This window comes from Phyllobates terribilis, unplaced genomic scaffold (genome assembly GCF_046119375.1).
Source record: "Phyllobates terribilis strain yellow unplaced genomic scaffold, ASM4611937v1 Scaffold_5__5_contigs__length_657084704, whole genome shotgun sequence".
Classification (NCBI taxonomy): Eukaryota; Metazoa; Chordata; class Amphibia; order Anura; family Dendrobatidae; genus Phyllobates; species Phyllobates terribilis.
In genome coordinates this window covers 411,966,769-411,990,354 of record NW_027362765.1, presented here as the reverse complement: position 1 = coordinate 411,990,354, position 23,586 = coordinate 411,966,769, and the positions used below count along the sequence as shown (strand labels likewise).

At 43.8% G+C, this 23,586-nt stretch overlaps 1 protein-coding gene across 2 annotated transcripts in view; it reads left to right on the top strand.

Moving 5' to 3' along the window:
• The window catches only part of ZRANB1 (zinc finger RANBP2-type containing 1), a 49,558-nt gene extending 26,646 nt beyond the window's left edge, over positions 1 to 22,912 (top strand). The window contains exons 2-10 of one of the 2 annotated variants that reach the window (XM_073685133.1): positions 7,219 to 8,052; positions 14,813 to 14,928; positions 15,249 to 15,402; positions 15,949 to 16,020; positions 16,097 to 16,295; positions 16,485 to 16,605; positions 17,234 to 17,363; positions 18,817 to 19,046; positions 19,798 to 22,912. In XM_073685133.1, the coding sequence (XP_073541234.1) occupies positions 7,260 to 8,052; positions 14,813 to 14,928; positions 15,249 to 15,402; positions 15,949 to 16,020; positions 16,097 to 16,295; positions 16,485 to 16,605; positions 17,234 to 17,363; positions 18,817 to 19,046; positions 19,798 to 20,016 (2,034 nt within the window). In that variant the 5' untranslated portion in view covers positions 7,219 to 7,259 and the 3' untranslated portion in view covers positions 20,017 to 22,912. Of the gene's footprint in view, positions 1 to 7,218; positions 8,053 to 14,812; positions 15,001 to 15,248; positions 15,403 to 15,948; positions 16,021 to 16,096; positions 16,296 to 16,484; positions 16,606 to 17,233; positions 17,364 to 18,816; positions 19,047 to 19,797 lie in introns of both variants that reach the window. The other variant, XM_073685132.1, reaches the window with a different exon arrangement.
• The last annotated feature ends 674 nt before the right edge of the window (positions 22,913 to 23,586 follow it).

Sequence of the window (23,586 nt, the reverse complement as noted above, 5' to 3'; positions counted from 1 at the left end):
AATGTTGTGGGACAAAATCCCCCTGGCATTTGGAGATGATTGACATCACATTATTTATACCTAGGGATTAAAATGTATCCACAGAAGTGACTCCTCTCTTGTAGGGTGGTTGGCGGGCACCGGGCACTTCCAGCTGTATAAGAAAATCTCCAACAAGGGAGTGTTACTGGGTATAAGGTGCCTGGGAATCCTGACGTCTTGGACTGTTGGATCACCCTGTAAATATTCTCTGCTGCTTACACCACTATATATATGATGTAATGGAAGCCGCGGCATGGCCACTTAATGCAGGGAAGGAGTAGGTGAAACAATGTAAAATCTGTGAGGCTGGCCGGAAACGCCAGGATACTGCAGGAAGCGTGCCAGCAGTAATAGCGCACCAGGAAACTATCTTTGTAATGAAACCTAATATATGTTATGGCATATGTTTTCTTTTAGCATTTAAAGGCAATTTACTCCTTTTTTGGAATTTTTAATTCCTCCTTTGCAAAATTTAAAGGGTTTGCCTGCTGCATGAAATCTGGCCTGTGGGGGTCTATTAAAATATCTATCTATCCCTTAGTTTTCCAGTGGGTGACTGGAAGAAAGGAGAATTGGGGGACAAGTGCAGAGGAGCGATGGGTGTGTGGTAGCTGAGTATCTATTCCCTATTTAAATTTTATTAAACCATAATGGATGCACTTTTATTTTAATATATGTGGTGGATGACTTTTTTTTTTTTTTTTTTTTTTTTTTAAATGCCAAAAAAAAAAGTCATACCCATTATACTGATGTACAGACTGTGCAACTTCTGTAGGTGGCGGATTGTCCTGCTGCATCTGACATAGATCTGACAACATGGCGCACCTGGATCTGTTGGCTCACTCTGCACTACCGTCCCGACTACTGTCCAACGCTGAGTGAATGAAGGGGGGTGGCAAACAGCAGATCAGAATGTGGAGCGGAAAGGGGGAGCAGCCAATACTTCATTGAGGGCAGACTAAGGCCCTGATTCATCAAAGTGATTAAGCCAGAATTTTAACATAAATCTCATAATCTTTGCATAATGCAGAGTTGTTCAAAAATGTAGCAGCTTTTGGCATTTTCACACCAGTTTGGGGGGCAGGATGCCACAGCTCCTTGCGGCAGAAATCTTACTCCAGTCCCTGAACTTAATGAATCTGGTGCGTCTAACTCCAACATGCCCCCTCACTGTGAACAACGTGGGTCTGGATGAATATGGGGCTAAATCTGTGTGTAGTTTTCCTAGGAACATTCTTTCACCATAATTGTGCAGTGTAAGGCTATGTTCACATGTGGCTTTTTCGTTGCTTTGTTGTTTTTTTTTCTGCCGAAAAGAAGCTGTGTTTTTTTACAGTACTAGCAAAAGCTATGAGATATCAGAAACCTTGTGCGCACACAGCTTTTTTTTTTTCCCCTCTTTTCCCCGACTGAATTTGAGCATTGCAGCATTTTTTAAAATCATTACATTTGTGCTGTGTTTTTTTGGCTGAATGAATGTAACTTTATTAACATGTACTGTAAACAAATACACATACGTGTAAAAAAAAAAAAGCATATAAAACCCCCACTATTTATACGTAGCATTATTTACTGTCGCGTGTGAAAGTTTTGGCTGCAGAAAAAAATAAACACTGGAAAATAACCACCATTTGCAAATATGGCATAAATGCACCTCTTCTCAGGTTATGTATCTATGTAATGCGATGAGGGCAAACACTGCATGAGGCTGAGAGGGAGAAATCCAGACCAAATATCAGGGGGGCTAAAATATAGAACGATTGCAGGTTGATGAAACCTAGTGTAACTTTTTTTATTTTTTTTTAAACTCAACATAGAATATTAAAATACATTTTTTTTTTTTTCAGTCTATGCATCCATAGCGTTTAAATGGAACTTGTCATGTTGAAAATGTTATCTATCTATATGCTGGATGTTATAGAGCCGGAAGAGCTGATCAGATTGATATACATTGTTCTTGGAAATGTTTCCATAAATCTAATAATAATATTATTATTATTATTATTATTATTATTATTATTATTGGGACCGCCCACTGGACTCTCACAAACACCAGGGATTTCAGTGAATACAATACAAGTTGACCTGAATCTTTTCCGCTCCTCTGCTGTATCCTTGGGCTCAGCTTCTCCTTCTCTACCGTGCTCTTCACAGATCGGACTGCATGTACAACGTGACAGGTTCCCATTATTATTCATTAAAATCCCTTGTGTTTCTATGCATGAGTCAAGTGAGAGTGACAGTCTTCGTTGCATGGCTGTATCCAGACTGTCACACTATTAGGACCGCCCACCGGACTTTTATTTTATTTATTGAATTCCCTGGTGTGGAGTCCATTGGGCGGTCCTAATAATGATTGACAGTCTGGATGCAGTCATACAGGGAGGACTGTCAGTCACTGGTAGGACCGACCGCCCACTGGACTCGTATACAGTCTGCATGCAGTTATACGGGGAGGATTCAGTCACTAGTGGGACCGCCCACTGGACTCGTATACAGTCTGCATGCAGTTATACGGGGAGGATTCAGTCACTAGTGGGACCGCCCACTGGACTCGTATACAGTCTGCATGCAGTTATACGGGGAGGATTCAGTCACTAGTGGGACCGCCCACTGGACTCGTATACAGTCTGCATGCAGTCATACAGGGAGGATTCAGTCACTAGTGGGACCGCCCACTGGACTCGTATACAGTCTGCATGCAGTCATACGGGGAGGATTCAGTCACTAGTGGGACCGCCCACTGGACTCGTATACAGTCTGCATGCAGTCATACGGGGAGGACTGTCCGTCACTAGTGGGACCGCCCACTGGACTCCTATACAGTCTGCATGCAGTTATACGGGGAGGATTCAGTCACTAGTGGGACCGCCCACTGGACTCATATACAGTCTGCATGCAGTCATACAGGGAGGATTCAGTCACTAGTGGGACCGCCCACTGGACTCGTATACAGTCTGCATGCAGTCATACGGGGAGGATTCAGTCACTAGTGGGACCGCCCACTGGACTCGTATACAGTCTGCATGCAGTCATACGGGGAGGATTCAGTCACTAGTGGGACCGCCCACTGGACTCGTATACAGTCTGCATGCAGTCATACGGTGAGGATTCAGTCACTAGTGGGACCGCCCACTGGACTCGTATACAGTCTGCATGCAGTCATACGGGGAGGATTCAGTCACTAGTGGGACCGCCCACTGGACTCGTATACAGTCTGCATGCAGTCATACAGGGAGGATTCAGTCACTAGTGGGACCGCCCACTGGACTCGTATACAGTCTGCATGCAGTCATACGGGGAGGATTCAGTCACTAGTGGGACCGCCCACTGGACTCGTATACAGTCTGCATGCAGTCATACGGGGAGGACTGTCCGTCACTAGTGGGACCGCCCACTGGACTCCTATACAGTCTGCATGCAGTTATACGGGGAGGATTCAGTCACTAGTGGGACCGCCCACTGGACTCATATACAGTCTGTATGCAGTCATACGGGGAGGATTTAGTCACTAGTGGGACCGCCCACTGGACTCGTACAGTCTGCATGCAGTCATACAGGGAGGACTGTCAGTCACTAGTGGGACCGCCCACTGGACTCGTACAGTCTGCATGCAGTCATACAGGGAGGACTGTCAGTCACTAGTGGGACCGCCCACTGGACTCGTACAGTCTGCATGCAGTCATACAGGGAGGACTGTCAGTCACTAGTGGGACCGCCCACACACAAACACCAGGGATTTCAGTGAATACAATACAAGTTGACCTGAATCTTTTCCGCTCCTCTGATGTATCCTTGGGCTCCTCTTCTCCTCCTCTATACCGTGCTCGTCACAGATCAGACTGCATGTACAACGTGACAGGTTCCCTTTAAGGAATCTAGTAAAGTATGACTGTCCCCTCCAGTCTTGTCTTCTGTTCTTGTTCTTCCCATGTAATTGGACTGTTTTTAATCTCACTGCTCCGGTTTTACTGGAGGGTGCGGATCACGGCACGGACGCCTGTGTACAAGTACACGGTGACATACTACATCAGAATCCAGAAATTTATTCTCGGCCTGTCACTCTCGGCCTATTTCTGGACAAAAATAAATCTTGAGCGGTGAGTTTTTCCACGGCTGGAGATTCCTTTTCCTCTGGTTTACGATAAACCTACAGCTGGGGGCTGACAGTCATCATGTGCGGGTAGTAATATGGAGGGAGGTGCCGATGCTGCTCTGAGCGAAGCCCCCCTCTTAGATTGCCTATACGTCACAGTGAATGCTCCCCCCTAGAGGACATGTGTGGTTTTGCACATCTCATATTCAGCTATGTATGAATATGCAGAGTCTGGTGGGATGTAACCTCTCTCATTCTTGCAAAGGTGGGGGTCCTAATAATGGCATGTCTGCGTATTGCCCAAGTGATGATGATTTAGTTTTAGGATTATAAAAAGAAGCCTCGGAGTCTTCCCGCTGTGCCACCTCTGCCCTAGTTGGCCGTGTAGATATTGTACAAGCCGGCGTGTAATATTTCTGTGCGTGGACTTTGTTCCATTCTCTGGCGGCGGAGCTGCGATCTGTGATGTTTGGGCTCGGCGCGGCCTCACAGACACGTTATTTAGTCTATTGTTCCAGAGTTTGGAATAGTTGTGGGAAATGCTTCTAAATAAAGTCAAACTGCGCTCATCAGGAATCCGAGCTCTCAGATGTAAGTTCTGGTTTTTTACTTCTTGGTTCCTTTGTTTTTCAGCTCGAAGTGTAAAATACCTTAGAAACCTGCTGTGCGTCCTGCTACCTCCATGTCCTTTATACTCCTCTTCCTCCGTTTGGTTTTTCAGGCCTGCAGTCATTTGGTTTCAGAAGCGACAAGTTAATAATGTGTCCAGAGCAGCTGTCAGTTCTTGCTTATAAAGGGCAGCGATGCTGGGGGGAGAAGTAAAATCTGTAAGGATGCCCATACAGCTTCGATCGCAGTCAGCCTAAGGCTGCATCCACATGTTGCTGTTTTTTATTTATTTTTTGTTATCTTGGCAAAAATGCATTGTTTTTGAATATATATGTATATATCTATCTCATTTTTCGTGACAAGAACACCATGCCCAATTTTCCCGCTCACCCATCTGAACTCACATTTTAATATTATATCTAGACATGAGAATCATACAGTAAGCTGTTTCATATCTGAAATACTAGGTCACTATTAAAGGAGAATTTAATTATGTCATCTCTTGCCAGTACCTCCGACACTACCGCTGGGTATTTATTCCAATCTCCCCCCACTGTTTACCAAATTTCCTGATGGCCCCTGTTTTAGATGTAATATATTATTTAGATCAGATATATTATGTATATCCGATATATTTGCTGGATATATATATATATATATTTATAAATAATCTCTCTATCAGAGTGGTGGTATTTAAGCAGCTCACAACCTCTTCCACTGACTGAGCAGTTCTTGCCATCCAGTGTTTAGCTATGGTCTTTCTGGTTTGATACAGTATTGTAGCTATAGCCGGTTGTTGTAGTGAGGATGAATTCCCATTATCTCCCACATATCCCAACACACACACTTTAGGGCTAAGAGATATCTCAACTTTCAATCTTCCCACAAATCAATCTTCCCACCACCCAACCAGATGTGAGCAGGACCAGAACATATGGACCAAGTCTGTTCAATCATCTGTCCTGAGGCCCATCCTGTATATCACTTTTGGAGTTTTATATACCCTGTGAAGGAGAAATATTTGGGATCTTCTTTGAGTCGTATTTATCAATACTTTTCCTGGTGACTCTCTAAAATGTAATCCCTCTCCCACCTGGATTTAACTAAAGCCATAGGGTCTCCCAGGATTTTAGTAATAAGGAATTGTACATGAAGGATCTGAGGCCTTTAGTATTTTTTTATATTTATTACCCCATTCCAGGAGGGGGCTAGGATCGGTGATGGATTCCTGAGCTCTAATCGCGTTCCGTAATTGTAGATACTTGAAGAAATCAGAGTTGCAGATTAAAGGTCTTTTTTTAAATGCTCAAATGTGCAGAAATAACCCTCCTTATATAATTGATGTAAGGATCTCAATCCCCCTCCTTTTCCATTTCACCAAAACCTTCCAAATGTAGTTCCTTCAAACGGGTTATTCTAGATGGGCGAGTACTTGGAATATTCTCCCATTTCTTACATGCCCCCCAGATTTTATGGACCAGAATTAAAGTCGGGAAGCACCCGGCTTGGACTTAAGCCTGCATGACTAGTAGTTCTACTAAATTACCCACCCTTCTCCCAAATAAATTTTAGCACTGAGGCATGTAGCCCCTCCAAAAAAAAAAAAACATCCTCTAAAATATTGAAATTGAGAAGATGGAAATTAAACCCAAGTGCATGGCAAAGCCAAACCCCCTACATATTTTTGGGCAGCTTTAGTTTCCCCAACTTAATCCTGGGTGTACCCCTTTTCCAAACAAAGTCCCTCAAAATGTTATGCATCTTCCTAAACCAATATTTGGGATTCCAGATTGGAGAATTCTTCCATACATGAAGGATGGCAGGCATAAGGCACATTTCAATAAGATTCATCCTTTCCAAGGCTGACAGTGACAATTTCCCCATGATTCAACTTTATTTCTGCATCTAATTACCAATGGACTCAGGTTTAGAGGGATCTAATCTTTTGTCTGTTGTAATATATTTACATTTTGAGACTACCGGGACCATGAAAGAACGACTTGGTTCTGAGATCTCTTTATCGTCCAAGGGAATCAGAACAGATTCTGACCAATTTATGGTCCATCCCGAGAAGGCCCCAAATCTCTCTATAGATCCCCTTGTAATTGGAAGTGAAATCTTTATATTAAAAATAGTAAGAGATTGTCTGCATGTTTGCTGCGATATTTAGAATTGCTGTAAAAAAAGCATTGTTTTTGCCATGTGATGGCAAAAAACCACCTCCGAGTGAACAAATCCTATTTCTTCCAATGCGAAAGTCACAAAACATCCAAACCGGTTGGCTTTTTAGACATTATTAATACTATTCTAGTATAAAATATATATTATAATAATTCTTTTTTTCTTAAATTTATAATAAAATAGCTAATTTATTTTATTAAAAATATTGTTGTTTATTTTATTTTTTTTCTGTTTGTGTGATGCCGGTTTGTTGCAATTTTCTTACTTTTTTCTCCTCCGTTTCTAACTCTCTTTGCATTTCCCTCTTTCAGCTTCCTGACAGACACCATTGTCCAACTCTGGGAGTGTCACCATGACGGAGCATGGCATAAAGTGGGCTTGTGAATATTGTACTTACGAGAATTGGCCGTCTGCTATCAAGTGCACAATGTGTCGTGCCCAGAGACCCAGTGGCGCTATCATCACAGAAGAACCATTCAAAAGTAGCGCCCCTAACGTGGGTACTATAGAAAGGAGCGGGGGAAGTCCACTGATTTGCCCTGACTCCAGCGCCAGACCACGTGTAAAAACCTCATTTAGCATGGAAAACAGCAGTAAGTGGTCTTGCCACTTGTGCACCTACCTGAACTGGCCCAGGGCCATCCGATGCACGCAGTGTTTGTCCCAGCGCAGGACACGTAGCCCGACAGAATCTCCACAATCCTCAGGATCAGGCCTGCGATCTGTCCCCAGCCCCGTCGACCCGTGCGAGGAATATAACGACCGCAATAAACTGAACATTAAAGGTCAGCACTGGACTTGTTCTGCTTGTACGTACGAGAACGGTGCCAAGGCCAAAAAATGTGTCGTCTGCGATCATCCTTCCCCCAACAACATGGACTCCATAGAGCTGGCAGACACAGATGAGGCCTCCTCTCTTATTAATGAGCAAGACCGGGCTCGCTGGAGAAGCGGCTGCAGTAGCGGCAATGGCCAGCGGCGCTCACCACCCATGTCCAAGCGGGATTCTGAGATGGATTTCCAAAGGATCGAGCTAGCGGGGGCGGTGGGCAGCAAGGACGAGCTGGAACTGGACCTCAAGAAGTTGAAGCAAATTAAGAACCGGATGAGGAAGACAGACTGGCTGTTCTTGAACGCATGCGTGGGTAAGAGAGGATGGCGGGATTTTACAGCGTTTACAGTAAACTGTGAACCATAGAATTGACGCATGCCTCGAAAGGGTTACAGAGTACACGATGGTTCTGCTTATCACCATTAGTCCCTTGATAACTGACGAGTGTTCCTTAGGTGGCCTTTTCTACAGTGCCAGGTCTTTATAGCCCTTTAGTGGTATCTCGTGCCCCCTCTATATAATGACTGCCTAGCCCCTGCTCGGACGGCGTGAATTTAATGTCCGTTGTGGTTATGACACGATGAAAGAGTACTCCCCATTTTTGATCAGGACACTGGGAAATGCTTGTCTGTCTGCGGCTTTCTATGAACCGACTTTTTGCCACGTGTGCCAAGAGCCAGGACCGAGGAGCAATCTGATTTTTTCCCAGGGGCCTCAAAGCGTTATGTTTTGGTTGGGCAACTACTGTAATGCTTGCATAGGCTTGATCAATGAAAGACATTGCAGATCTGTGGGGTTCTCACTGCTGGGACCCCCGATAATCCCAAGAACGGAGCGCTGAAATGCACCATTGGAAGAGACTAGTGACCACACATGTATCTCCACCCAAGCCGTAGGCAATAAGTGGAAAGCTGAGGTCTTTCAGAGCCCCGTCCTCCTGATCACTGGAGGTCCCAGTCGTCAGACCCCCACAGATCAGCAAGTTAAGCGTTGGGATTATCCATACATGGCATGATGGTACCTACTCTGCAGTGGGGTACACGAGCTCTCCAGGAATGTATGCTGGTTGTGGGGTGGGGTGGTCTGATTGAGCAAAAAACATGGGGTCTATATGCGGGGAGTGCCGCCTGTCTCTGCCGTACGCGCGGTGATCTATATGCGGGGAGCGCCGCCTGTCTCTGCCGTACGCGCGGTGATCTATATGCGGGGAGCGCCGCCTGTCTCTGCCGTACGCGCGGTGATCTATATGCGGGGAGCGCCGCCTGTCTCTGCCGTACGCGCGGTGATCTATATGCGGGGAGCGCCGCCTGTCTCTGCCGTACGCGCGGTGATCTATATGCGGGGAGCGCCGCCTGTCTCTGCCGTACTCGCGGTGATCTATATGCGGGGAGCGCCGCCTGTCTCTGCTGTGACTATATCCTCAGGGTTAACGCTCCTCACAGACGAACGTCTCTTGCACATCTGTCTACACTCATAGCAGTTAGGTGCTGAGTGTTTGTGCTTAATGGAGTCGCTGGGATTCCTATAAATAGTGTGGATGAGTCACAGCCCGGGGCCGCCGTCGGCTTGTGGGGGCCGTCTTCTACTTTCATGTCCGTTGTCTGCGTCCAGTTGTCTTCTCCTTTTTGCAGTCGTTTGCTTTCGGCTAATCATCACTTATTATGTAATTGTACCGATGATATTGTAAATAGTTTCTTGGCTCCTATGCAAAGTACCGTATTTTTCGGACTATAAGACACACTTTTTTCCTCCAAAGTTTTGGAGGAAAATGGGGGGTGCGTCTTATAGTCCGAATGTTGGGGGGGGGGGGGTGTATATATGTAGGGTGCGGTTGCGGCATAATAAAAAACTATATATATATTACAGTACAGACCAAAAGTTTGAACACACCTTCTCATTTAAAGATTTTTCTGTATTACTATGACAATTGTACATTCACACTGAAGGCATCAAAACTATGAATTACCACATGTGGAATTATATACTTAACAAAAAAGTGTGAAACAACTGAAAATATGTCTTATATTCTAGGTTCTTCAAAGTAGCCACCTTTTGCTTTGATGACTGCTTTGCACACTCTTGGCATTCTCTTGATGAGCTTCAAGAGGTAGTCACCGGAAATGGTCTTCCAACAATCTTGAAGGAGTTCCCAGAGATGCTTAGCACTTGTTGGCCCTTTTGCCTTCACTCCGCAGTCCAGCTCACCCCAAACCATCTCGATTGGGTTCAGGTCTGGTGACTGTGGAGGCCAGGTCATCTGGCGTAGCACCCCATCACTCTCCTTCTTGGTCAAATAGCCCTTACACAGCCTGGAGGTGTGTTTGGGGTCATTGTCCTGTTGAAAAATAAATGATGGTCCAACTAAACGCAAACCGGATGGAATAGCATGCCGCTGCAAGATGCTGTGGTAGCCATGCTGGTTCAGTATGCCTTCAATTTTGAATAAATCCCCAACAGTGTCACCAGCAAAGCACCCCCGCACCATCACACTTCCTTCGCCATGCTTCACGGTGGGAACCAGGCATGTAGAGTCCATCCGTTCACCTTTTATGCGTCGCTCAAAGACACGGTGGTTGGAACCAAAGATCTCAAATTTGGACTCCTCAGACCAAAGCACAGATTTCCACTGGTCTAATGTCCATTCCTTGTGTTCTTTAGCCTAAACAAGTCTCTTCTGCTTGTTGCCTGTCCTTAGCAGTGGTTTCCTAACAGCTATTTTACCATGAAGACCTGCTGCACAAAGTCTCCTCTTGACAGTTGTTGAAGAGATGTGTCTGCTGCTAGAACTCTGTGTGGCATTGACCTGGTCTCTAATCTGAGCTGCTGTTAACCTGCAATTTCTGAGGCTGATGACTCGGATAAACTTATCCTCAGAAGCAGAGGTGACTCTTGGTCTTCCTTTCCTGGGGCGGTCCTCATGTGAGCCAGTTTCTTTGTAGCGCTTGATGGTTTTTGCAACTGCACTTGGGGACACTTTCAAAGTTTTCACAATTTTTCGCACTGACTGACCTTCATTTCTTGAAGTAATGATAGCCACTCGTTTTTCTTTACTTTAGCTGCTTTTTTCTTGCCATAATACAAATTCTAACAGTTTATTCAGTAGGACTATCAGCTGTGTATCCACCAGACTTCTGCACAACACAACTGATGGTGCCAACCCCATTTATAAGGCAAGAAATCCCACTTATTAAACCAGACAGGGCACACCTGTGAAGTGAAAACCATTTCCGGTGACTACCTCTCGAAGCTCATCAAGAGAATGCCAAGAGTGTGCAAAGCAGTCATCAAAGCAAAAGGTGGCTACTTTGAAGAACCTAGAATATAAGACATATTTTCAGTTGTTTCACACTTTTTTGTTAAGTATATAATTCCACATGTGTTAATTCATAGTTTTGATGCCTTCAGTGTGAATGTACAATTTTTATAGTCATGAAAACACAGAAAAATCTTTAAATGAGAAGGTGTGTCCAAACTTTTGGTCTGTACTGCGTATGTATGTATGTATGTATGTATGTATATATATATATATATATATATATATATATATATATATATATTTAGAATAATTTTTATTAGTACAAACGTATAAATATTTTTATTAATAATAATATTTATTCATAAAAAAAAAAATATAAAAAAAAAACTGGACTCATCCATGTCCATTAGGTGCGATCAGCAAAGCTCCTGCCACAGGTCGTCAGGTAATTGGCCATGAATGAGGTTCTGGTGGAGATGGTGGCGGTGATGTGGCTAGTACAGAGACTTGCTCTCTCCTCGGAGTCTGGACTTCTCCCCGATGAGCAGATTGTGAGGAGTTTATTGCTGCCCCAATAGTTTGCGCTGAACTTTGGCTGCAGGGAGTTCCCTCGGCTTTATCTTTATCTTCTACTTATGACGCATTGCACTACTATTTATAAAGGATGATGGTGTGAGTCATCCTCCGGTATGGAAGGTGGAGGGGGCTGAAAATTAAAGAACATCAGCCGGTTGCTTAGTAAAAGCTCGGTGTCGACAGGCTGCTTTCATTGGAGGGGGGTTCATTCAATTTCCATTTACTCTTCATTTTTTAATCTTGCCGTGTGTAAAGTTACAGCCTGTACAATTAGATTGCACAACCTCCTCCACCTCATTGGAGCGTTTGTGCCTCTATCGAAGTCCAAACGCACCTGCGGTAGCGCCCTGCCACAGCTGGAATGCCCCCTTTAAAGTGGTCACATGATGTGTGCAGGTGTAAGGGGCGACCTCATGCTAACAACGCACCATAGCGGCAGGTACCGGCTGTCATGTGCTGCTGGCGCCCATCAGCAAAAGACCAGATCCCAGCAGCGTAACCGCTCAGATACAGTGCTCAGTCTCGGCATGTAAGTTGGGTTTTAATAGTATGAACATTGGCACGGTACACTTTTATTCCCTCATCGTAGGATCACGTCTTCCTATTCAAAGTCCCAAAAATTATTTTGACAGCTGATACCTGGCACTTTAACCCCCTAAATGCAGCGAGCTAGCAGAGGGACAAAAGCCCCTCTGCTCTTGGATCGGAGACCCCTTGCCGTCAGCGCCGGGTCCCGATCGTTGCCATGGTGACCCGACGTCGTCATGACGACATCCGGGTGACCAGGCACCAGCAAGTTACTTTGATCATGCGCAGTGCATGATCAAAATAACTTGTGTCTGCAGCACTGACAGGTTATAATGTATAGCAGTGATCCTGCATTACTATACATTATAACTGCGATCAGACTGCAGAAAGTGAAAGTCCTATAATGGTACTACCGTAAGTAAAAAAAAACAAACAAACAAAAAAATATATATATTTTTTTAGAGTGGGGGACATCTTCAGACAGGTGAGTAGTGAGTATAAGGATTTTTTTATATTATTCTTATTTTTACACCAGGACATAGCGGGATCAGAATACTACTCTCACAATTGTCCCTTGCTTTTGCTGAACGCAGCGCAAGCAGGGGACAATGATGAGGGCAGCGTTCAGCACCTGGCACTTGGGAACAGCTCTTACTGTACACTGATTCCCAGGCGCCGGTACGTTTCACATTGATGACACAAGTATGTCATCCTTGTGTCATCAGTGTGGGACATTTTGCGGCCCGTGCAGCGCGAAAAAAATGGACATATCAACGTGTCTTGCCCACGAACACACAGTCCGTGGAAACACACTGACATGTGCGCAGACCCATTCATATGAATGGGTGTGTATGTGTCTCCAGTACTTGTGGAAACTGTCACCACACGTACCAGACACTGAGGTGTGAAAGAGCCCTAACTCTGCTGCCTCATTATAGTGAATGGATCGGGGGTTCATCTGAATTACGTAGGAGCTGTGTATATGGAGTCCGCATACTATTCTAGGAAAATCTGCTCCAGGAGGCAAATGGTGCTCCATTCCTCCGGAGTCTTGCTGTGTGACTAAGCAGTACTGTACAGCCACATATGGGGTATTTCTACACTCAGCAAAAATTGTGGGACAAATTTTGGTGCCATTTTTACGAATTTCCCAGTGTGAAATTGTAAAATCTGGGGCTAAAGCAAAACTTTGGTGGTTAAAAATTTAATTATTCATTCTTCACCCCCCCCCAATGGTGTAAAATTCTGTGAGGCACATGTGGTGTTAACATTGCTCACTGCACTCCTAGATGAATTCATTGAGAGGTGCAGTTTGTAAAATGGGGTCTCTTATGGGGTGATTCAGCTGTTCTGGCACCTCAGGGGCTCTGTCAATGTGACATGGCACGTCAAACCAGTCCAGCAAAATATGAACTCCAATATGGCGCTTCTTCCCTTCTGAGCTTTGCACTGCGCCTCAAAAGTAGTTTTCAACAACATACAGGGTATCGGCATACTCAGGAGAAATTGCACGACAACTTTTGGGGTATAATTTCTCCTCTAACCCTTGTTGAATTAAAAAAAATTAGGGATAAAAGATCATTTTTGTGGGAAATTTTTTTTAAAAAAAAATTTTCACGGCTCTTTGTTATAAACTTCTGTGAAACACCTGGGGGTTCAAGGTGCGCATCACACATCTAAATAAGTTCCCTGAGTGATGTAGTTTCCAAAATAGGGTCAGTTCCACTGTTTAGGCACATCAGGGGCTCTCTCCAAACGCAACATGGCTTCCATTAATTATTCAAGCAAATTTTACGCTAAAAAAGTCAAATGGCGCTCCTTCTCTTCCGAACCCTGCCGTGCTCCCAAACAGTGGTTTTCCCACACATATGGGGTATCGGTGTGCTCAGGAGGAATTGCACAACAATTATTTATTTTTATTTTTTTTCCCTTTTACCCTTGCCAAAATAAATAAAATAAAAAAATAAAAATAAAAAATTGAGGTCTAACGTAACATTTTTGTGCAAAAAGTTAAATGTTCAGTGTTTTTCTTCCACAGTCCAAAAAATTCACCTGAAGGGTTAATAAAGTTCTTGAATGTAGTTTTGGGCATCTTGAGGGGTGCAGTTTTTAGAATGGTGTCACTTTTGGGTCTTTTCTGTCATAAAGGCCCCTCAAAGTCTCTTCAAATGTGATGTGGTACCTTTTATAAAAATAAAAAAAAGACAAAAACATTTTTTTTTTTGGTTTGTTAGAAAAATAAGAGATTGCTGGTCAACTTTTAACTCTTAACTTCCTAACAAAACAAAAAACGTTGGTTCCAAAATTGTGCTGATGTAAAGTAGACATGTGGGAAATGTTATTTATTAACTATTTTGTGTGACACATCTCTCTGATTTAAGGGCATGAAAATTCAAAGTTTAAAAATTGTCAAAATTTTCTCAGAATTTCTCCCCCCCCCCCCAACAAATAAATGCAAGTCATTATCAAATTTTTCCACAATCATGAAGTACAATATGTCACGAAAAACATTCTCAGAATCAGGGGGATCCGTTGAAGCGTTCCAGAGTAATTACCTCATAAAGTGACAGTGGTCAGAATTGTAAAAATTGGCCCGGTCATTAACGTACAAACCACCCTCGGGGGTAAAGGGGTTAATGATTGCTGGATGGATTGAATTGCTTTTCTTTTGGTTTATATGCGGCTCATAGACACATTGTATCCTCTCTTCCAGGCGTAGTGGAAGGCGACCTGTCTGCCGTGGAGGCGTACAAGACGTCAGGAGGAGACATCGCTCGGCAGCTCTCTGCCGATGAAGTCCGTCTTCTGAACCGCCCATCGGCCTTTGATGTGGGTTACACTCTGGTGCACCTATCTATTCGCTTCCAGAGGCAGGACATGCTGGCCATACTTCTAACAGAAGTGAGCAGCTTTTCGAGTCGGGATTGGTGCTCTGTTCCTTCCTGTAAATGATGTCAGATCTGTGATGATTACTTTTCTTGTGGGATCTCGCGTGATCGGCCTTTATACCAGATCATTATCCGCATGACTCGGACTGTAGTGCAGTGTAATAATCCTAGGGAATAACCCTTTTAAAATCTCTTTTCCTTGTTGGTGAATTTTAAGGTTTCATCGGGTCTCTGACTCCTGTGCGGCTTTTCTGATTGCAGGTGTCTCAGCATGCAGCCAAATGTATCCCCGCCATGGTGTGTCCTGAGCTCACCGAGCAAATCAGGAGGGAAATCGCAGCTTCCATGCACCAGAGGAAAGGAGACTTCGCCTGCTACTTCCTAACGGACCTTGTAACTTTCACTTTACCCGCAGGTAATTACCGTCAGCTCATCTCCTATATAGCGCTAACCTATTCTGTAATGTAGTACGTAGATGGTTTCCATCATTCCATGTTACTTATAAAGCAAAATACAAACATTTGCACGTCTGGCGCGGATATTTCCACAGCGAATCTGCACACGTCTTGCGTGAAATCGGTACAAGGAATTGACATACGGAGGAAAAAAAAAATCTGTGCCGCAGGACAAAAATATCTGCACTGTGTGGATAAGATTTCTTTAAATCTATCTACTTTGTAGATTTTATTTAGGCTGTATTTTCGATCCGAATGTGATCTGACAAAACATTGGATCGCATCCAGACCAATGTCATTCTATGGGGCCGTACACGTTGGAATTTTTATTTTTTTCCTCGGACCAAGCCGGTCCAAAAGAAAAAGTCCTCGTGTGGCTCAAATGAAAAACTTTTGCATGTCCTTGCATCTTTCTATCGCAGCTTGTTCTCAGAGACTTGTCATTTATCTTTGTTTTTTATTGTTGCTGGTTGAGTGCTTGCTCCATGTCACTTCTCTGTCTGCAGATATAGAGGATCTTCCTCCTTCTGTTCAGGAGAAACTGTTCGATGAAGTTCTGGACCGGGATGTTCAGAAAGGTAATTTTTCTGCTGACTGTACAAACCTTCCCACTGACATGAATTATTAATTCACAATCTGCATCTTGTATTCCAGAACTAGAGGAGGAATCTCCTATTATTAACTGGTCACTCGAGCTGGGGACCCGTCTGGACAGCCGACTTTATGCACTTTGGAACCGCACTGCAGGCGATTGTCTGCTGGACTCCGTACTACAAGCAACCTGGGGCATCTACGACAAGGACTCGGTGCTAAGGAAGGCTCTGCATGACAGCCTCCACGACTGCTCCCACTGGTGAGGGGCGCTCCGGACCCTTTGCAGATCCTATTTGCTGCTGTTCACTTTAAAGTCGTCCTGATTGATGTTTCCCCTCTCATATTTGTTTTCACAAGGCTTCTTTTTAGGGTCATGATTTTCATGCACTTATTTTCTTAACAATAATGGCTTTTATATGTTTACTCGTGGTCCCTTTTGTGTATTTAGGTTTTACAGCCGTTGGAAGGAGTGGGAGTCTTGGTACTCGCAGAGCTTTGGCCTGCACTTCTCTCTAAGAGAGGAGCAATGGCAGGAAGACTGGGCGTTTATCCTTTCACTTGCTAGCCAGGTAAGCCGTAGAAATCACACGTGTGATGTATGTAATGGCTACCGAAATCTCACATTTTCCAAATAAGTGCGACTTTATTTCCCAAGTTCAGCATGTATCTCTGCTTCCATGGCCCTGACGTGTGCAGAAGGGTGTTCACGCCTTTACAACACCAAATATTGGGTTATATAGCAATATGGCCGGCTGTACGGGATTTCACAGAAAATCTTTGGTTTGTGTTTTAATATGTGCAGTGCAACATAAACCACATGGATCTCCACTCACAATCCCTTACTCACTCTCCTCTGTCTATATAGGCACGGTCTGACAATCAGAGTACAGAGCGGCCATAGGTCTCCTGACCCCAATTCAGCAGCTTTGTATTTGCCTGTGTGGCTGTTAAGTTCACGCGGTCAAGTCCTTAGTCTGGACTCAGACCATGAATGTTGAACTTGTGAAATAGGACTTGGTGGTAAAGCGTACAGCCTACATTTCCAGTCTTCACAGAAGAAGCGACTCGCTCCATACACTGTAATTTAATGTGGCTTTGTATGATCTTTAAGTTATTCTTTGTATATATTTTATCCATCGTATAAGGCGGTTTATTGACTCTATTGTTTTATTTTATTTTTTTCCTTTTGTCTTCTAGCCAGGGGCCAGCCTGGAGCAAACGCACATCTTTGTTCTTGCGCATATTCTCAGAAGACCAATCATAGTATACGGAGTGAAATATTACAAGAGCTTCCGCGGGGAGACGTTGGGATACACTCGTTTTCAAGGTATAAATGTCGGCTGGATCACATCAGTAAGATACAGACAACTCGTATGCCGGCTGCACATGTGCCGGTGCTGAGCAGAGCATGGCTTTCTTTTTTTTTGCCCTGGTTGCAGTACTTGACTTGTTCTGCGGCTGATGAATTAAGGCTATGTGCCCACGATGCAGAAATGCTCCAGATTTTTTCCTGAGCGTTTCTCCATCTCCCTGGCAGAAAAAACGCATGCGGATTGCACATGCGGATTGTACATGCGGATTGTAGATGCATTTTCCTGCCAGGGACAAGCGGATGTGAAGCGTTCTTCACATGCATTTCCGCATGTGGATTGACAAGCGCTTTCTAAGCGATTTTAGCATCACTTGGAAAGTGCTTGTCAACTCGGTCACACTATATAAATCCATGCAAACGGCATGGATTTATATACTGTGACGAAAAGAATGTTAAAAAAATAAATATCATACTTGCCCTCTGATGACACCCGGTGTCTTTCTTCGATGCGTCTTGGCTCGCGGTACACTGAAGGACCTGCTGACGTCCGTGGTCGCTTGACCTGTCACATGATTAAATGACGTCACCGCAGGTCCTTGAGTCCACCGAGATCTGCCGGCAAGCTAAGACAAGCACACTGGGGGCCATCAGAAGGTAAGTATAATATTTATTTTTTATTTTACACATTGTTTTTTTTTTTGTTTTTTTTATACAGGTACTATGGTACCCGGGTCCGGAGGAGAGTCTCCTGTCCTCCACACCCGGGTACCATCCCTGCATTGGAACGCATGGATTCCGCATGTACAGATGCAGGGATGCGGATGACATGCGTTCCAATGCAAGTCAATGGCAGTGAAAACGCAGCGACTCCGCAAAATAATTGATAGTGCTGCGTATTTTTCCGCAATGATAATCCGCAGTGGAAATTTCCGCAGCATGTGCACAGCACATGCGGATTATCATTGGGGAACATGGCAGACCTTCTACCAAGCGTTTTTTAAGCGTTTCTGCAATGGAATTGACGCTGTGGAAACGCTTAAACGCATCGTGGGCACACAGACTAAGTCTTCGTAGTCACGTGTTGCTGGCGTCTTTCCTCCCCACCCCCTTTCCTACACTCACAATAGAGAGAGCAAGCTGTCAATCAGCATCAGGAGGGTGGAGAACCAAAAGCTCCTAAAATAGATCGGATTTCATAGTGATCGGACATAATGTATTTTAAACCTTTTTTAAAATATAATAAGTATACAAAGTGTTTACTGTAACTGCTACTTCACCGGTCCCTGAAGTTTGGGACCTCCTGACAGAGGACACGACTCCTTGCATCGTTCCTCTTTCTTTCCTTTAGTTGCTTAGTAGGATCAATCCAGAGATAACAGCAATGTAAATTAAAGGGTGAAGAATACCAAAAAGTCCAGTAACCTCTTACCATCCCATGGCTAACTTTTTTTTTTTTTTCTTTTCTCAGGAGTGTACTTGCCACTTTTGTGGGAGCAGAGTTTTTGCTGGAAAAGCCCAATTGCTTTGGGCTACACAAGGGGACACTTCTCAGCTCTGGTAGCGATGGAGAACGATGGCTATGACAATCGTGGTGCCGGTGCAAATCTAAACACAGACGACGACGTAACGGTTACATTTCTGCCACTTGTGGACAGTGAACGGAAGCTCCTGCACATTCACTTCCTGTCGGCGCAAGAGGTAAGAGGTCGCGCAGGCCGCGCTACCCTGGCTTTGCTGCTCTATGTAAACTGTGAGCTGATTGCACGGGGACGCTGATTATGAGCCGAGAAGCGGCAGGATTTTTTTCATTCTTGTAGCTTCGTTGCTTTATTATAAAAATGATATTCCTTCTAAAGTAAGAACTTCCATTGTAATATCGGTGAATGCAAGTGTTTAAAATGCAGCAAACGTTTAAGTGTCGGACGTGTCTGAATTCTGTTTTTGGGCAATTGGACAGAGGACCCAGTTAGTGCTGAAATTATTTTCCTGTTCATGACTTATTTATTGCGCTCCGCGCTCCCTCTTTGTTGGCGCGCGCTCCCTCTTTGTTGGCGCGCGCTCCCTCTTTGTTGGCGCGCGCTCCCTCTTTGTTGGCGCGCGCTCCCTCTTTGTTGGCGCGCGCTCCCTCTTTGTTGGCGCGCGCTCCCTCTTTGTTGGCGCGCGCTCCCTCTTTGTTGGCGCGCGCTCCCTCTTTGTTGGCGCGCGCTCCCTCTTTGTTGGCGCGCGCTCCCTCTTTGTTGGCGCGCGCTCCCTCTTTGTTGGCGCGCGCTCCCTCTTTGTTGGCGCGCGCTCCCTCTTTGTTGACCGTTGCTCCTGGTACGCTATTGTAGACCTGTTAGTGGGTACATGTGGTTTGTTTGGGTATGCCTGCTATATTATGTTTTTGCATTTTCTATATCTACTTGCACATATAAAAATGGTTGTACAGTACCTCGTTTTTTCTTTTCAGCTCGGCAATGAGGACCAGCAGGAAAAGCTCCTGCGAGAATGGTTGGACTGTTGTGTGACTGAAGGCGGCGTGTTGGTAGCCATGCAGAAAAGCTCACGCCGTCGTAACCACCCACTAGTGACGCAGATGGTGGAAAAATGGCTAGATGGTTACCGTCAGATCCGCCCATGCACGGCACTGTCTGACGGCGAGGAAGATGAAGACGACGAGGATGAGTGAGACGTAGGCTCCAGTGTTGAAGGCTTTAATGTCTGAACCGCACATGATGTGGATCATGACTGGGACCTGAGGTAATGGGACCCTGCCTCAAACAGTTGAGGCCGGACACAGGGAGGAATGCTCGAGCCCACCTAATCCTGAGGAAATGGCACCTGTAGAAGAAGACCTCCTTGTCATTGAGACTGGACACTGTTTTTTCATTTTGCCTCTCCCTCTGGGTTGTAAATCTTGGCGTATAATGCATGTGTTGTGCAATGGTGGGGGGAGAGTAACTTCGAAGGTGAAAAAAAAAAAATCCCGTGGTCAGCCCTTAAGTATAGTGGGCTGGTCACTTTTTGCTTTCCCCTAGTTCCTGACTTTTTTTCTTTTTAATTAGCAAAAGCTTATGTTTCCTTTTTTTCACTTCTTTTAATTTGTCCCTCACTTGATTTTTAACCCTGGCATTACTAGACAGGCCGAGCTTTGTATATTGCACAGTTACAGACGAACGGCTTGTGTCTGTCTTCAGCAATAAAGGGGTTAATCATTACTTTTTAAGCTTCTGTACACACATGGTAAGAACACAGAATCAAGGCTCTGCCTTCATGCACAAGCAATGATGGTCTCAGATGTCGGACCCCCATCTGGTTTGATTTTATTTTCCTTTTTATACATTTTTTTTTTTTTTTTTTTTTTCTTTATTATTGAAATAGTTAAGGGTTGACTGGAGAAAAGTTGAAGACTAGTTTTTTTTTTGTTTTGTTTTTTTTCCTTTTACGTTAGTGTTTTGCTTCATATGTCCTCAGTCACCCAATTTTTTTTTGTTTTTTTGTGTTGTCCTTCAGTATATTTATTTGTCCAGCGTCACTCGTTCCCCCTTCTCACATGCAGGAATTAGGCTCTAAAGCGATTGTGTGCAGTTTTCCAGCTTGGACTTTATTGCGAATGTGGCACAAATACATCGTCTTGCTGTGAATATCTCGCACTGCTTTCTGTGTCACTTTGTCCTTTTTTAATTTGGTCTGGAAGGACGTATCCTTGGGTAAAAGGCACATGGCACTAGGGTAGTGGGGGGGGGTCCTATACATCTATTAAAGTGCCAAGATGGCATCCCAAACCATTGAACCCAACTACCAGCTTGTCCATGTCCCCCATCCTTCAGTAGACACATTCCTCTTGACGTGTGAGCAGCTGAAAGTTTATATAAAGGAACACTAAACCTTTTCTTGAGTAACGAAAATATTATTTTAGGTTGTTTCCTCCATTAGGCCTCATTCAGATGTGCACGTTTTACCTTGCATTCTAGTCTTGTTTTTCCATGAAGCCCATGGACCTCTTAGCCCTTTTTTTTTTATTAGTCCATACCTATGAGAAACAAATGCTGAAACTAAGGTCCAGCACAATCTATATAAAACTTTTTTTTTCTCATAAGCAGAGCACATAAGGCTCTTTCACACTTTCTTTTATATATAACAGACCAATACTCTGAAAACAAAATTTGTGTTGGTAATCAAACTCAATGGGGCAAAGCAATAGGCCATAAAAAAAATCACCCCTCTTTAAGTCCAATGACTACATCAATTTGTAAACAACTTAAAACCTCAACCAGATATCCACGACACATCGTCTATATCCAGACGACAGTCGTTCCAAATTATTATGCAAGTTGGATTTAAGTGTCAAAGGTGTAATTTTTTTTTTTTTTTTTAAATAAACTCATGGATGGTTTTGTGTCTCAGGGTCTATGGATCACTGAAATCAATCTCAAACACCTGTGATAATTTAGCTTCCAGGAGCAAAACGAAAGGAAAGCGACTTAACAAGGACATTCCCCATTAAGCATCCATAGGTTTCAAGCAATTCTAGGAAATAAAAAAGGATCTTTACTGCTGAAAAGCATGAAATACTGTAGTGCCTTTTAAACAAGGCATGAAAACATTAAATATTTCACAACTTAAGCGTGATCATCGTACTGTGAAAATATTTCTGGCTGCTACAGAGCACAGGTGTGTTTGTGCAGATAAAGGTATAATAAGGAAGGTTTCTGCCAGACTAATTCATCAGATTAAGAGAGCAGCTGCTAAAATACCATTATAATGCAGCACACAGGTATTTTAAGCTGCTGGTGCCTCTGGCGTCCCACGAACTTCAAGATGCAGTTGTGCATAAACCTGCTATTCGGCCCTCCTTAACACTGCTCCCAAGCAAAATGAGTGCAGTGGGCCCAGACATACGTTAAGACTGATTTTTGAAACAGCCTGGTTTACTGATGAGGGCCGTGCACCACCAGATGGTCCAGATGGATGGAGTAGTGGATGGCCACCATGTCCCAACAAGGCTGCGACGTCAGCAAGGAGGTGGCAGTCATGTTTTGGTCCAGAATCATGGGGAGCGAGCTGTAGGCCCCTGAAGGTGTGAAAATAACCTCAGCAACGTTTATAGAGTTTCTATGGTACAAAAAGAAGAAACGTGGTACTCGTAGCAAAATGATCTTCATGCTGTAAAGGAAACCTTTGAGTTATTTACTGATATGGGCATAAAAAGGAGGGAAACTCATGGCATGGCTACCATCCTCTCCTGACCTCAACCCCATTGAGAACCTTTGAAGTATCCTCAAGCAAAACATGTATGAGGGTAGGTGAAGATTTACATTAAAACAGCAGCTCCGAAAGGACTACTGACATCCGGCAAGGAATATGCCAGCAGAAACTATCCAAAAACTCACAAGTTCAATGGATGCAAGAACTGTGAAGATATTAAAGAAGGGGTTCTCTGTGAATATGGAAATTAGCCTGATACGATGATTTTGATTTCATTAAATGTGACCTCTTAATGCTGCAAATTCAACAAATGACCATTTTCAGTTCTTTACAACCTAGAGGATGTTTGGAAAGTTTGTTATGCATAATAATTTGGATCAGCGCATTGCTTTATTAATTTGAAAAAAAAAAAAAAAATCATGTTCTTATAGGGTAAATCACATTTTATTGACCAAACCTCCCAGCGGTTAATGATATGAGCATTATACTGACTCGTCTACAACGACCATTTAGGAAAATCCAGAGAAAAATAGCATTTGCATAATAATGTGGAACGCAGTGTAAGTCTCTGAACCTGACGCGATTCTAGGCGGATATGAGGCTGTTGTGTCAGGTCGGTATTGTACAGTCTGTGCAACATAAATTATAATGTTTCAGTTGTGTCCGGACCTTCATCAAACACTAGGCTTTTTTTTTTTTCCTTCTGTCAATTGTTACACCCTTCTGGGGTTTTTGGTGTCTGATGAAAGGTCCGAACGTAGGACCGAAACGTTATAGTTTATGTTGAATTGCCTTACAATAAAAAGCCAAAATATGATTTGGAAAAATATTTTAATTTGAGCGCCACTTCTTATTTATTCTAATTTCTGGATGTGGAACCCTTCATCTTATAGGAGTGTTTCATGGATGTCTGACTGAGGCTTAAAAGGGTTATTCAGCTATCAGAACAAGTCTACAGTTACTATGGTCCAAATTCATTTGCAGATTTTTTTTTTTGTTATTCACTGCCGTTTATTGCACCAAAATGGAATACATGGTTCATGAGTTTTGC